The sequence below is a fragment of the Alnus glutinosa genome, chromosome 1 (assembly GCF_958979055.1).
Source record: "Alnus glutinosa chromosome 1, dhAlnGlut1.1, whole genome shotgun sequence".
In the NCBI taxonomy this organism is placed as follows: Eukaryota; Viridiplantae; Streptophyta; class Magnoliopsida; order Fagales; family Betulaceae; genus Alnus; species Alnus glutinosa.
The window spans coordinates 752528-766129 of record NC_084886.1 but is presented as its reverse complement, the minus strand read 5'-3'; the positions used below and the strand labels follow the sequence as shown (position 1 = coordinate 766129).

General features: G+C 35.3%; 1 protein-coding gene and 1 non-coding gene across 4 annotated transcripts; one reads left to right on the top strand and one right to left on the bottom strand.

Annotated features, from left to right (window-relative positions):
* Positions 1-249: 249 nt before the first annotated feature.
* Positions 250-331, bottom strand: LOC133858976 (small nucleolar RNA SNORD36). Its single transcript, XR_009898646.1, has one exon. It is a non-coding gene; the product is annotated as a small nucleolar RNA SNORD36 (small nucleolar RNA).
* A 290-nt stretch (positions 332-621) lies between these two features.
* LOC133863984 (putative pentatricopeptide repeat-containing protein At5g13230, mitochondrial) lies at positions 622-10762 on the top strand. 3 transcript variants are annotated; one of them, XM_062300173.1, is made up of 6 exons: positions 622-3402; positions 5102-5169; positions 5335-5356; positions 6898-6951; positions 9935-10065; positions 10391-10762. In XM_062300173.1, the coding sequence occupies exon 1, from the start codon at positions 780-782 to the stop codon at positions 3282-3284; it is 2505 nt and encodes an 834-aa protein (XP_062156157.1). In that variant the 5' UTR covers positions 622-779; the 3' UTR covers positions 3285-3402; positions 5102-5169; positions 5335-5356; positions 6898-6951; positions 9935-10065; positions 10391-10762. The 3 variants fall into 3 exon arrangements, with proteins under 3 accessions (XP_062156157.1, XP_062156150.1, XP_062156166.1); XM_062300166.1 differs by lacking the exon at positions 6898-6951 and having other exon boundaries at positions 10391-10761; XM_062300182.1 differs by lacking the exons at positions 5335-5356; positions 6898-6951 and having other exon boundaries at positions 9970-10065.
* Positions 10763-13602: the final 2840 nt, after the last annotated feature.

The window sequence follows — 13602 nt, the reverse complement described above, 5'->3', positions numbered from 1 at the left end:
CTGGCTACCATCTTTCTTATCATCATCTTATGTTCTCCGTCTTCCTACTCTATCCTCAAGCCATCAATGTGACCATTTGCATTACCAATTACTTGCATAAAAAAAAAAAAAAAACTAAGTTCTTTGCATCTGGAAAGACCCAAAAGGCAATTGATTGGAAGAATGAAGCAAATAATCCAATAAACATGTATAAAATATTTGAACTAATGAAAGAAACTGTGAATGGGACAAAGAATGAGTGGATTTGGCCGAGCATCAGTTTTAAAAAGCTCGATTATTGATAGCTTCATGGAGTTATCAGTTTTCAATACTAATATCTCATCATCTGCTCAGATCCTCATCTTCCCCCCATCACATAACCAGAACCAAAATTTTAAAGAAAAAACAAACGAAGAGCATACAAAAAATAGAAAAGGAACACTTTCTAACGAAGGCGCTGAAAGTCTGAGGTGAATACACGCTTATTCAGAGGCACATAGAGCACCTTATATACTGCATAGACCGAGGACCCCGGAAACCCTAATTGCTAAAGACCACCCAAAGTGATGTCGTTTTAGGCTTGCACTTAAGCTTGACCGCCGTCCTAGCCCAAACACTCATTTCACTTGCTCAGAACGCACCGTTTGACCATGCTTACCTCGAAACGCGCCGTTTTAATCTCGTCTCTTTTGCTGCTCCTTGCACATGTCTAAGTTTGATTTACCGGACGCTGAGCTTAAAGCGCTCTGTGTTTTCAGATCTTCGAATTTGTGAGCTTGAGATTTGAGAATCCAACGCGCATGATCAGATTGTTTTGTCACAGAACTCTGCCTTCTTGTGTAAATTTCGCAACGCATTGTGGAAATTGCAGAGCTTGGGTATGCTTCCCTCGACGTTGTTTCTCAGCCCAAGCGGCCCAATTGGCCCAGCGGTGCGCGAGTTCTATAGAGCTTCCGAGCTCAGAGTTCGACGCTCACGCTTACGCCACTATGCTTCAAGATTGTATCCGAAACGCTGACCCAACCTCAGGGAAGGGTCTCCACTGTGAGATTCTGAAAAGAGGCGGCTGTTTGGACCTGTTCGCTTACAACGTTCTGCTCAACATGTACGTGAAATCTGAGCTGCTGTGTGATGCTGTTACACTGTTCGACGAAATGCCCGAGAGAAATACGATCTCGTTTGTTACGTTAATTCAGGGGTACGCGCTGTCGTTGCGATTCACTGAGGGTGTGGAGTTGTTTGTTAGGTTACATAGGGAGGGTCACGAGCTTAACCCTTTTGTTTTTTCTGCGATTTTGAAGCTGCTTGTCAGTATGGGATGGGCTGAGCCAGGTTGGACAATGCATGCTTGTATTTGGAAGCTTGGTCATGACTCTAATGCATTTGTAGGGACCGCTCTTGTCGATGCCTACTCTGTTAGCGGGCACGTTCCTAATGCTAGAAAGGTTTTCGATGGAATTATCTGCAAGGATATTGTTTCGTGGAGTGGGATGGTAGCTTGTTATTCTGAGAATGGTTGTTTTGAAGAGGCGTTAGAAGCCTTTTCTCAAATGAGGATAATTGGGTTCAAGCCAAACAATTTTACTTTTGCTGGTGTGCTTAAGGCCTGTCTTGGATTAGAGGCCTTTAATGCGGGAAAGAGTGTTCATGGGTGTGCGTTGAAAACTCGCTATGAACAGGATCTTTATGTGGGTGTTGCATTACTTGAACTGTACACAATGTCCGGGGACATTGATGATGCTCAGCGGGCATTTGAGGAGATCCCTAAAAAAGATGTGATTCCCTGGAGTTTTATGATTGCACGTTATGCTCAAAGTGGTAGGAGTGAAGAAGCTGTTGACCTGTTTCGTCGAATGAGGCAAGCTTTTGTTGTCCCTAATCAGTTTACATTTGCTAGCTTGCTGCAAGCTTGTGCAACTATAGAAGGTTTAGTTTTTGCGAAGCAAATCCATTCCCATGTACTCAAAGTTGGTCTCTGCTTGGATGTGTTTGTTTCTAATGCCCTGATGGATGTCTATGCTAAATGTGGAAGGATGGAGAACTCTATGGCTCTATTTCTGGAATCACCCGATAGAAATGATGTGACTTGGAACACTATGATTGTTGGCTATGTGCATTCAGGTGATGGTGAGAAGGCACTGAAGTTATTTCTAAACATGCTTGAATACCAAGTGCAGGCAACAGAAGTGACATACTCTAGTGTACTTCGTGCTTCTGCAAGTCTAGCAGCCTTGGATTCAGGAGTTCAGATTCATTCCTTGACAGTCAAAACCTTTTATGACAAGAATATTGTTGTGGCTAATGCTTTGATAGATATGTATGCCAAGTGTGGCAGCATTAAAGATGCCCGTTTGATATTTGACATGTTGGATGAACGACATGAAGTTTCATGGAATGCCATGATCTCAGGATATTCTATACATGGTTTGGGGAGGGAGGCTCTAAAAGTTTTTGAAATGATGCAGAAAATGAAGTGTAAACCGAACAAGTTAACTTTTGTTGGTGTTCTATCAGCATGTAGCAGCGCGGGGCTGTTAGATCAAGCACAAGCTTATTTTAATTCTATGGTTCAGGATTATAGCATTGAACCATGTATAGAGCACTATACTTGTATGGTCTGGCTTCTGGGGAGATCAGGCCATCTTAAAAAGGCTGTCAAGTTGATTGAGGAAATCCCAATTGAGCCCAGCATTATGGTCTGGCGTGCTTTGCTTGGAGCTTGCGTTATCCACAACGATGTTGATCTTGGAAGAATGTCTGCGCAGCGTGTGCTTGAGATGGATCCCCAAGATGAGGCTGCCCATGTGTTGTTGTCAAATATATATGCTACAGCAAAGAGGTGGGAAAACATGGCTTCAGTTAGGAAAGACATGAAAAGGAAAGGGGTAAAGAAGGAACCGGGCCTAAGTTGGATTGAGAACCAGGGAATAGTTCATTATTTCACTGTTGGAGATACTTTACATCCTGACATGAAACTAATTAATGGGATGCTGGATTCATTGAACATGAAAATCAGGAAGGCAGGATATGTTCCTAATCGTAATGCAGTTTTGGTTGATGTGGATGATGATGAAAAGGAGCGTCTCCTTTGGGTGCACAGTGAAAGATTAGCTCTTGCTTATGGGCTAATTAAAATGCCATCTGGAAGACCTATTCGTATCATTAAAAATCTCCGAATATGTGTGGATTGTCATGCCGCAGTTAAGTTAATATCCAAGGTTGTGCAGCGAGAAATTATTGTCAGAGATATGAATCGGTTCCATCACTTTCAGGACGGGATTTGCTCCTGTGGTGATTACTGGTGATCGATGATCTTCAATAAGATCGACCTTTCTTGGAGGGCTGAGGTTTCTATTTACTTGTGTGAGTTCATAATTACAGAGGTTCATTGGTAATAAGCTGGCAGGAACTGCTATCTTCTAGGTAATTCTGCTTCCTTTATCATGTAAAAAAATAATAGTCCTAGGGAGCCAGGATTTTTCTTCAGTGGCGGCAATGAACAGTTATTGACACAATATATACCTATTTATGTTATATGTATGTATGTTATAAATTGAGTATTAACTGATGTAGATTAAAAACAAGCAATGGATTTCTCCTTCTCTTCTGCCGCTTGAATCTTCAAAACGAAGACTAGTTTTCTTAGATTTTTTCCCCCTTTTCATTTGTAAGGCAACACAAAATGAAGGTAGAGAAAATAAAAGAAAAATTCAGAGAAAGAAAAGACAGTCAAATCAATCAGGAAGAAAACTAACAAGAAATTCTATTTTTTTGGTCACCTATTCATTTTAAAGGAATGTGCTCACTGAACTGAGATAGAAGATGGCCTAGGTTTCGAAAACACAAACAGAATTTCAAGTGGCATCGCAAAGAATGGTTGAAATATTATCATTTTGTTTGACAATAAAATCCTCAACTTTTTGAGTATTGCAAAGTCATTGAACCTTTTATTTTCAAAAATCTCAGCGGGTGCAAAAAATAGATTTTCTAAGAACCTAAAAGTTTTGGAAACTCAGTGGGGAGAATTATCCACATTCAGCCATACCTGGCTTTGGCCCTGGTGTTTATGCCACAACCATTTGATCACTAATGTGCAATTACTTGACAACTCTATGTTTAGTTAGCAGGAAAGACTGGAGAAGCAAAAGAACTAGAAAGGAAAAAAAAAGGTTGTCTTAATAATTCAAGGATGTCTGAGTTAAATATAACATTCTGATTGTAAGACTCAGTTCTTGCCAAGCAATATATTTTCCATTCCTCGACTTTAAAATAAAAATAAAAATTCATTACTCATATGTAGGCCAATCATGTACAATGATTCCTTGCTTGTTGTTATATTCTGCCTCAAAGATTGTTTTTGTGCGCTGTCAATCATTTTTTTTGTGAATATACTTCTTAATTTGATTGTCTATCCATTTATGCTTTATGCACTTGAAGTTTAATAGACTGAGATTTGGTGATTGGAATCATCTCTCAGGTTTATTTCTCTTTTGATTATCCTAAATTTTTATTGAGATCTAGGAAGGACTTTTTCCCTGTGAAGAAACTAGATTTTGTGTGATTTATTGAAGTATTATGTTACATTTGCCCCTATGTGCAATAGTGTCGGTAAGTTTGGATGTTTAACCGAGGGTCTATTCTTGCATGAAATTATCTGTCATTATGAAGGTAGGCAGCCGTAAAAGGAGACTAAAATCTGTTAGTACATAATCATCTTCATTTAAAGAGATGAACATGATAAGATAACTGCTTTGGGCAATAATCAATGTCTGGAATTTAGCAATTGGCATTTTGCATGAAAGTTGGCTCTTAAGATACCTAAAATTAAGTCTTATTTTATTTGAGTTTAATAGTCCCATCATCTCATGAAGTGAGAATTTCCAGTCTCACCAAGAAATTGGTGAAAATATATTTGTTTGAGGTTTCTTTATACTATACATGCAAGTGAGTTTGTCTAATTTTTTTTTTTTTTTTTGAGGTCAACTTTTCTTCTTAGTTTTCCCTGATGTGCTGATCTAAAAGTCGGCTCTTCTGTCCTATTTTTACAAGAGTTCAAAATGATGGATGCTAGAATCTGATTCTTGTGCAATTTTAAAGGCTCACATCAGTATTTTATTTGCAGCTGTGATCTCCAACATGATGAATGGGTCATAACTCCATGCAACAAGATGTGCTACACAAGGTGTGAAGGTATGACTCTGCATGATTTGTTTGTTTAGAATTGTTATTTATGCTCGCTTTGCTTTCATTTGATCTTGTATGGCCAAATTTTTTCTACAATTTCCTAATAAGACGTTTATTTATACTCCGTATGATCTCCAACATGATGAATGGGTCATAACTCCATGCAACAAGATGTGCTACACAAGGTGTGAAGGTATGACTCTGCATGATTTGTTTGTTTAGAATTGTTATTTATGCTCACTTTGTTTTCATTTGATCTTATATACCCAAATTTTTTCTACAATTTCCTATTAAGACCTTTATTTATACTCAGTATGGTCTAATGTTTATAATCCAATATTTGTGGCCTGGTATCACTCACTAATTAGGTTGTTGAACGTGTGTTTTTCTCCTTACAAATAATCCAGATTTAACAGGATATGTTTTCTGCTCCCCCCCCTCCCCCGTCCAAAAAAAAAAGTGTCCGATAGTTTTCCTTCAGATTATCCTGATTGCTGGATGAGAGCATCACTCATCATTCAATTCCCAAAAGAAATTTCTTCTGGTACTTCAAGAAAACCTGAGAATTTTATAGCTGATTAGAATTCTTTAAAAATTTAAGGATTTTATATATTTTTTTCCCTGAGAGCTTATACTTGCTTAAATTACCTAATGATGTATGACTCTTGTTGTATACATTGATGGTTTTATTTATGCACAAAAATGCAGATAGGCATTGTGCACATGGTTGTAGATGACTTGTATATAAGTCCTCTCCTCTCCTTCATCCTGTTTTTGGCAGACAATGTGTCTCTTCAACAGGGGCGGAGCCAACATTTGGGATTTGGGGGGCAAAATTAAGAAAAAATAAAATTTTTGGGGGGCAAGACTAAAAAAATAAAAAATCTAAGGGTAAAATTTTAAATTTTTTTAGGGAAAACATGGTGGCTTGGGGGGGTCTAAGCCCCTCAAGCCCCAATGTAGCTCCGCCCTGCTCTTTAAGATATATTGTACGGCAGGTTTAATTGATTGAGTAGTCATTTTATTGAATATAATATCACCTTTCTTCTGGAAAGTTTCAATCCATATTTTGATTAATGAGGAGAGATGGTAATACTTTTTTTTTTTTGGGTTAATTACCTTTCCCCTCCTTGAACTACCACTCATTTACAAGTTGCCCCTATAAACTAGCACTTATCACATTCAACTGCATTGAACTACCATTTTGTTATAAAACGACCCCCCCTCTCTCGGTTAGGAATCTCATTAAATCAGATAGAATATGTGATTTTTAGACGTTAAAGGATAGAAGTACCCTCAAATAAAACCATACAAAAATTTAAAAACTGAATAAAAAATAGAAAAACTAAAAGGAAAAACTTAAAAAATAAGAAAAGTGAAAAATAAAAACATGGGTGGTCATCAAAGCACCCACATCTATGTGTTTCGAGGTGGATCAGCCACCCTTGAAACACATAGGTGTGGCCAAGGCTTTTGTTTGGGGGTGGATCGACCACCCCTGAAACACATAGGGGGTGAGTGTTTTTTTTTTTTTTTGCCTTTTGTTTTTGTTTTTCTAATTTGTTTAATTTACAGGTTATTTATCTAAACTTCGGGTATTTTTGTCATTTCACTTTTTTTTTTTTTTTTTTTAAAAAAATTGTTATTATTATTATTATTATTTTTTAACGATTTTGACTAATGGATGGGGTTTATTGCTAACGAGTGTTAGTTTAATGCGGCTGAGTCTGATAGGTGGTAGTTCATGAAGGCAACTTGTAAATGAGTGGTAGTTCGAGGGAGGAAGAGGTAATTAACCTTAATTTTTTGATTTCTGTTAATTTGAATTTTTCTACCACACCACATAACAATGCTCATATTGATGTAGGTGTCAGATTCTATCTCCTTTTTCTTCAATCTCATTTGCCTTGTAAACCTCTGCGGAGTCCTTTTATTTTAGCTTAGTATTGAAAAACTAAAGTATTCATCCAAAAAAAAAAAAAGAGAATAAAACTAAAGTTATGGTTCCGAAAGTAACTCCAGTTCAAGAATTTGTGGCCTTTCTATGCGCACTCAATATGGTTTGCAACTTCTCTAGATCTTGTTGTACTCCACTTTCTTTCTGTAGTTTAGCTAATCTTTACATTACTCTTCTCCAAGTAGGCAACTTCAACCCCTCTTGTAGGCGTCTTTTTTCAAAATACCCTCTTTTCTTTCTCCTTTTATTTTTGGGTGGGTGGTTGGGTGGTGGGTGAGGGAGAAGAGAAATAAGGTGATAAATAATGTTCATGGGGATCTCAACTTTCGTTTTCGGCACGGCAAGAAATGACAATTAAGCGTACCATGTAATGATGCCATGCTATTGCCTTATATCCTTGTTTTTAATTATCTTTCAAAGTCGCGGATATTTAATTGCTACTCATCATCATAATTGACCAGCATGTCATTCCATGAATTTCTTGGCAGACGTTGTCATTATCACCATCATCCTTGTGTGTGGAATGGGAAATCATTCAATCCCTATTTATAAGTTTGTCTTGTTTGGACGAAGATGGACATTTTATGACCTTGAGCCATATTTGTTTTCAGTCTCATGGGCTTAGTCATGCTGATATTTATTTTATCCACAGTGATATGAGTTTTCTTTTTCAGAATTTATCTAGAGTGTATTAATTTTGGTGGGTAAGAAAAAATAATGTTGCTGGCATTAGTGGCATGTTTCACTAATGCATACCTACCTACACATGTATATATGTACATAAGCTATACATATATATAATATAGATAAGATATATGCATAGGTTCATGTTCAGTTAATTACATCAATATTCAATTAAAAAAAGAGGGAAAAAGTTCTCTTTGATATATATGAGATCTCAACTTTTACACGGAAAAAAGAAAGGCAAAAATGATTGAATGCATCTAAATGCATGACTGGATGCACAAACATGCATCTTTATTATTTCACCAGGTATGGACGATTTTGGTGATATATGACAGTAGTGTAGAAATATCAACAATATTCTTGCCCTGCATCTGTCACAGTTCCACTTATGTAATATTTGGTGTCATATCGCACTTATAGTAAATGGCATGTAACTGCAGTATTTAAATACCACGGTCTTCAGAAAACTTAAGCATTTGATTCAGATTTCTAAAATCATCAACTTTAACTTTAAGTTATCTTCTGATAGTGTAGTTTAGCTGTAGGTGGTAGTGGATTGAGAAAATAATTGTTGGCAAGATAACAAGTTCAGAAAATTCCAATTTCTCCTTTATGACATGGCCAAGAGTAAATGGGAGGCTTAATATTTTTACCATTAATTTAAAGGCAGCGACTGGAGGACTTTAAGCCTTTTGGTAAAAAAAATTGCAAATATGAATTGAGAATAGAGCATGCACATCACAACTAACTTGGGATGTTAACAGGTACCAATATTTACTACTATATTGCAACTGTTTCTTTACCCTATCTACTAAGCCTCGTGTAAATGTCAGTTTTCATCAGGAGTTAGACTTGGCAATTCTAAGCATCCATATATGTGGTTCATATCCATGGTAACATATTTACTTCAAAGAATTGTGCCAAGATTTTATGCTAGAGCTTTGTTATCAGTATGTATAAGCCTAATATGAAATGTTTGGGTGCTTCTTCACGGAGAATATTCTTTGTTGAATGCAGGATTTTCAATCTATTATGGATGGAGTATGCTTTTGCATTGCCAGAAAAGAAATTTGATCTTGAATTTTCTCACAACTATGCAAATTTTTGCTTGATAGAATGTTAGCTTTTGGAAAGCAATAGTTGATCTTAGAGAGCAGATAATTTAGTTTGTTGGTAAAATTAAGCTTCAAAAACAAAATTGACAAACCAACTAAAAAGTTCTCTTGGTAGTCTGTGATTGCCACAATTACCTGGGTTATTCAACTATTTCAATATATTTTGAATTACTAATTGACTTTATTGCAATTTGTCCCAGTAAGAATAACTTTTGAGTTCTTATCTACTCTCAAATGGAGGAGTTTTATCCATCTCTTTCAAAGAAACTTAAGAGTTTATCTTTTCCTCAAATCAACTGATTAACATATTATAATATATACATGTCAGCTAAATATTTGTTCTCTAGGACTATTTCTTGGAAGATTGCTTACTAATAAAAGTAGGAAACAGTCCTTGTCAGGGACATGATGAAGATAATCAATGCTTGCTTTCAACATGAGCAAGACCAAAATATTGTCTGAAGATTTAAATTTTTTAAGATCATTGACTATTTTCCTTCCAAAAAAAAAATGAAAAGATTGTATATTATTCATTATCTTTCATTAAAATCTTTCAGTTTTGTACCATTAGTAAGTCAATCACTTCCTTAGAAACATGTGTCACTGTATATATGCCACATTTTATAAATATTGTGCCATTTCTTCATAGCATATTTAAGGCTTGGCCTTACCTCAATTAGGTAATCCATTTTCAAGAATTGCAATATTTTTCAGTACAGCTTTCCTTATCACCCTATTAGTGCGTCATTTTCTGTCATAGCTCTAACTACAAGCAAAAGCTGGCATTTGTTTGTTTCCTCGTCTATCTTCCCAAAACAGTCAAATAACAAAATACCCAATTGTTATAGAGACATGATGTACTTGTACATCTCTTTTTTAAATTAACCATTTGATCTGTAAGAATTATATGTAGATCCTACATATTTAATGGTTGATTTAAAAAAAGATGTACAGAAGATGTATAAGCGATTGTAAAAAGATCATTTCTCATTGTTTTATGTTTTAGTTTCAGGTTGCTGATAATGACTGCTGTGGAACTTGTTTTAGGCTTTGAATGGAAAGTCATAGGCATAAGAAATGGGGCTTGATACTTCTTCGATAGCAGTCCATGGTGAGGTCAGCTGCAGAAGCAGAACTATCAAGGTAGCTCTGGTTGAAAATTTGTAACCGGCCATTTTTATGACTGATCTGGTATATATGTTTGACTATATGTCGCAACTTCTATTTTGTATATGCTTTTAATATAGAATTTATCATAGGAGAGAAGGGGCGAGTCACAGAAGGCTAAGAATTCTTTTGGAAATTGCTTGCATTAGTTCATCCTGATGATTGTTTTTTTATCTGGCCAGAATCCTTTTTTTTTTTTTATTTTAAAAAAATGTATTAGAAAAAATATTTTTCCTCATTCTTACACTCAGCTGCATTTGGGTGTCGTGGGAATTTAATGGGTCCATTTTCTTTTATGCAGATTGAGATTGTAATTTTTTTGGCTGTAAAGCAACTGAGGATACAGACAGTTTTGAGCTCTCACGGAGGGACACCATTCCGTTCTTCACTGCGGATGTTTTGTGATGGCCCCCTCCTAAGTGATGTCTCTTTTTAACTGAAATCAATGTAATCTACAATTAACAATTTGCACTCTTGTTGTGTGATCTTATCTCAACGCAATGATTGAGTGAATCGGGGGTGGGGGGCGCATAATTTGGTCATCATCATAATCTGTCTCTCTCTCAATCTCGGTTCTCCTTTTTCTGAGCATCTCAATCTTGGTTATCAGCTGTAATTCCATGCAATCATAAAATGATATCCATGCATATGATTCAATTCATGAGCTTTGATTTATTGTGGCCCCATTCATTTTCGGCATTGTTTCCCAGGCAAAAAAGAAAAGAAAAGGAAAGACATTCTATTACCAAAAGAATAAATGAAAATTATGAGGGGAGATTTCACTTATTTCTTGAATTGTTACCCTTTTTGCAATGTCCCTCCAAAGTTCAATTTATCTCATTTTAGTGTATTAAACTTTTATATTTTGGCAATGTCCCCCCTCCATTAGGGTTTGGGGTTAAATGTATCAGACGGTAGAAGGGGTAAAATGACATTTATACTCCTCAAAATTTTATAAAATTCTAAATTTATCCTTATTACAAATATATATTTCTTTTTTCTTTTTTAAAAAAAGAAAGAAAAAAAATGTGACCCGTTGTGAATCACCTTATTGATGGGTCGCCTGTGACCCAACAGAGGGTCACCGTTGGGTCATTTGTGACCCATCAACCATGGGTTTGACCAGCACTGGTCACACCCTAAAAATTTTATTTTATTTATTTTTTTAAAGAAAAAATTAGGGTATTTTTTAAATTTCACATCCCTTATTAGAATTTAACAGAAAATTCTAACCGTATGGGAATATTACAAAAATATAAAAGTTTAATACACTAAATTGAGAGAAATTAAACTTTAAAGATACATTACAAAAAGAATAACAATTCAAGAAAATAAGTGAAAATTTAATTTGTCGTTTCATCAAGGTTTGTGGAGAATTAGAAAGAAACAGGTCGAACCACGAAGTAAATTGAAAGTTTGAAACAGGGAAAAGACCTCTCTCTCACGCATACACACGCGCGCACATACTCTACTGCATGGCCCTTTTAAAAACGAGTTGTGGTTTAAACAAGTTTCAATCATTTGCCTTAAAAAAAGAAAAAAGAAAAAAAGGCCTACGTAAAACTCAGGTTTTATATTAAGAAGATGAATAACTCAAATAGAATTGGTGGATTATAAATGAGATAATGGGTATTAAGTTTTACATTAGTTCCTTATGAGGTGAGTCGGAGCTTTATAAACAATTTTAGAGAGTTCTAATTGCATCTTAAGGTTTCGTTTAGTTCGGGGAATGAGTATTCCATTAAGAAAATAAATAGTTATTATTGGGAATAAGGAATAGTAAAATAGAATAATTGTTCCAATTTCTTAGTTTGGTGACAACTCATATTCTACAATTGGAATTGACCCAAAATTACTAAAAAACTTACATAATTTCTTATTATTCAAAAAAATCAAATCTTTTAAAAAAAAAATTAATAATAAATGTTGTATATTAGATTTGTGGGTGGCCACCCACAGATCCGATCTAAATTTTTTGTTTTGCTTTTGTTTTTGTTTTAATTCTTTAATTTTTTTTTTAATTTTTTATTATTTATTTATTTTTAAGTGTAGTTTGAAAAAATTAAAGAAAAATATGGTTCTTTTTGAAAAATGTTGTCTATTCCCTCAAGAATAGCTATTCTTCCATAAAAATGAGAGGAATAACTATTCCTCTTCGTAAGGAAATAGTTTCCAAAGAATAGGTCACTATCAAATAAAGGAAAATGAAATAGCCATTCAATTCCAATGACTTATTCCGCGAACTAAACGAGTCCTAACTAGTTATTTTGAACTTATACTATAGATGTGGCTAACGCTGTCACGCCCCCGTTTTGGGAAATAAGGGAAACGTGAGTTTAAGTACTAAAACCTTTCAAATGGAAGCGTGCAATTACAACATATAAATTTAAAATTTCCTATTTTTATACCTTTCTATTAATAATCCTTTACAAGGTCATGAACTCCAATAAAAAAAAACAAAACATACTATGCAACTAGGGTTTGGCCGGTTCATCACGAACTATTGCTCTTAGCGAGGTCTACGCCCTTACAAGGAAAAAACTTCGTCTTACTGTTGTCATCTGGAAAGGGGTGGAGGAAAAAGGGGTGAGTTCGACAACTTAGTAAGGAAAATACAACACCAGGGGAATAAAACATGTTATAAACCTTTATGCCATAATCTTTAGTCATGCATAATGACAGATTTATTCAACTCACTGATAAGAATTAATTTCACATATGATGAATTGCATAATGTAAATTAATTTATAATCTAAACCAATAGTATGTTGATTTTAATTTATTTTAGATGAATTAAGTGTTTTTGAGTATGTTAAAAATTACAATGGTGTTTAAAAGTATGGATATTATATGTGATTTTAGACTGAATATAAGTTGGAGATTCAAGTTATGAAAATTGTCTGAGAATTGTTATGCTAGGTTGTTTATGTTTTATAAGAAAACACATATTAAAGCATGATTCATAAAATGAAAAGTATTGTTTTATAACAGGTGACATAGCATATGAACAATTAATTAGAATTGTGAAGAATATGAATAATGGTATAAGGACAGTTTATGCAGATTAACAAGATGAACTATTAATCAGATTTTCTAATGATTCAATGAATTCTTTTTATCAGTTTTCTTTTTAAACCTTCATCTGTGGTTTATCCCTTTACAGACTCTACACCGCCAGTTCCCGTGAGCGGCGCACGTTGGCTTTGTCCAAAGGACCTATAGACTCAGCCTGTCGTCACAGAGAAGAGTCGCCGGGTTGGAGATCTTCCCTAGGTGAAGGCCAACCCCGGCCGGTAGCACACACCGACTTACGGTATGCTTGCCTTGCTACCCTATGGGTACCAAATCTAACTGTAGTAGTGCCTCAGGGTTAAACAATTACTGCACATGAACGTTTTTCTGTAATACTGTAGGCTTTGCTTTATCTGTATACTTTATTTTAAAACTGTAAGAGCCGCTTTCATAACTGTAGTCATGTGCAGAATTTAACTTTAGATTCACTTTTCTTTCATT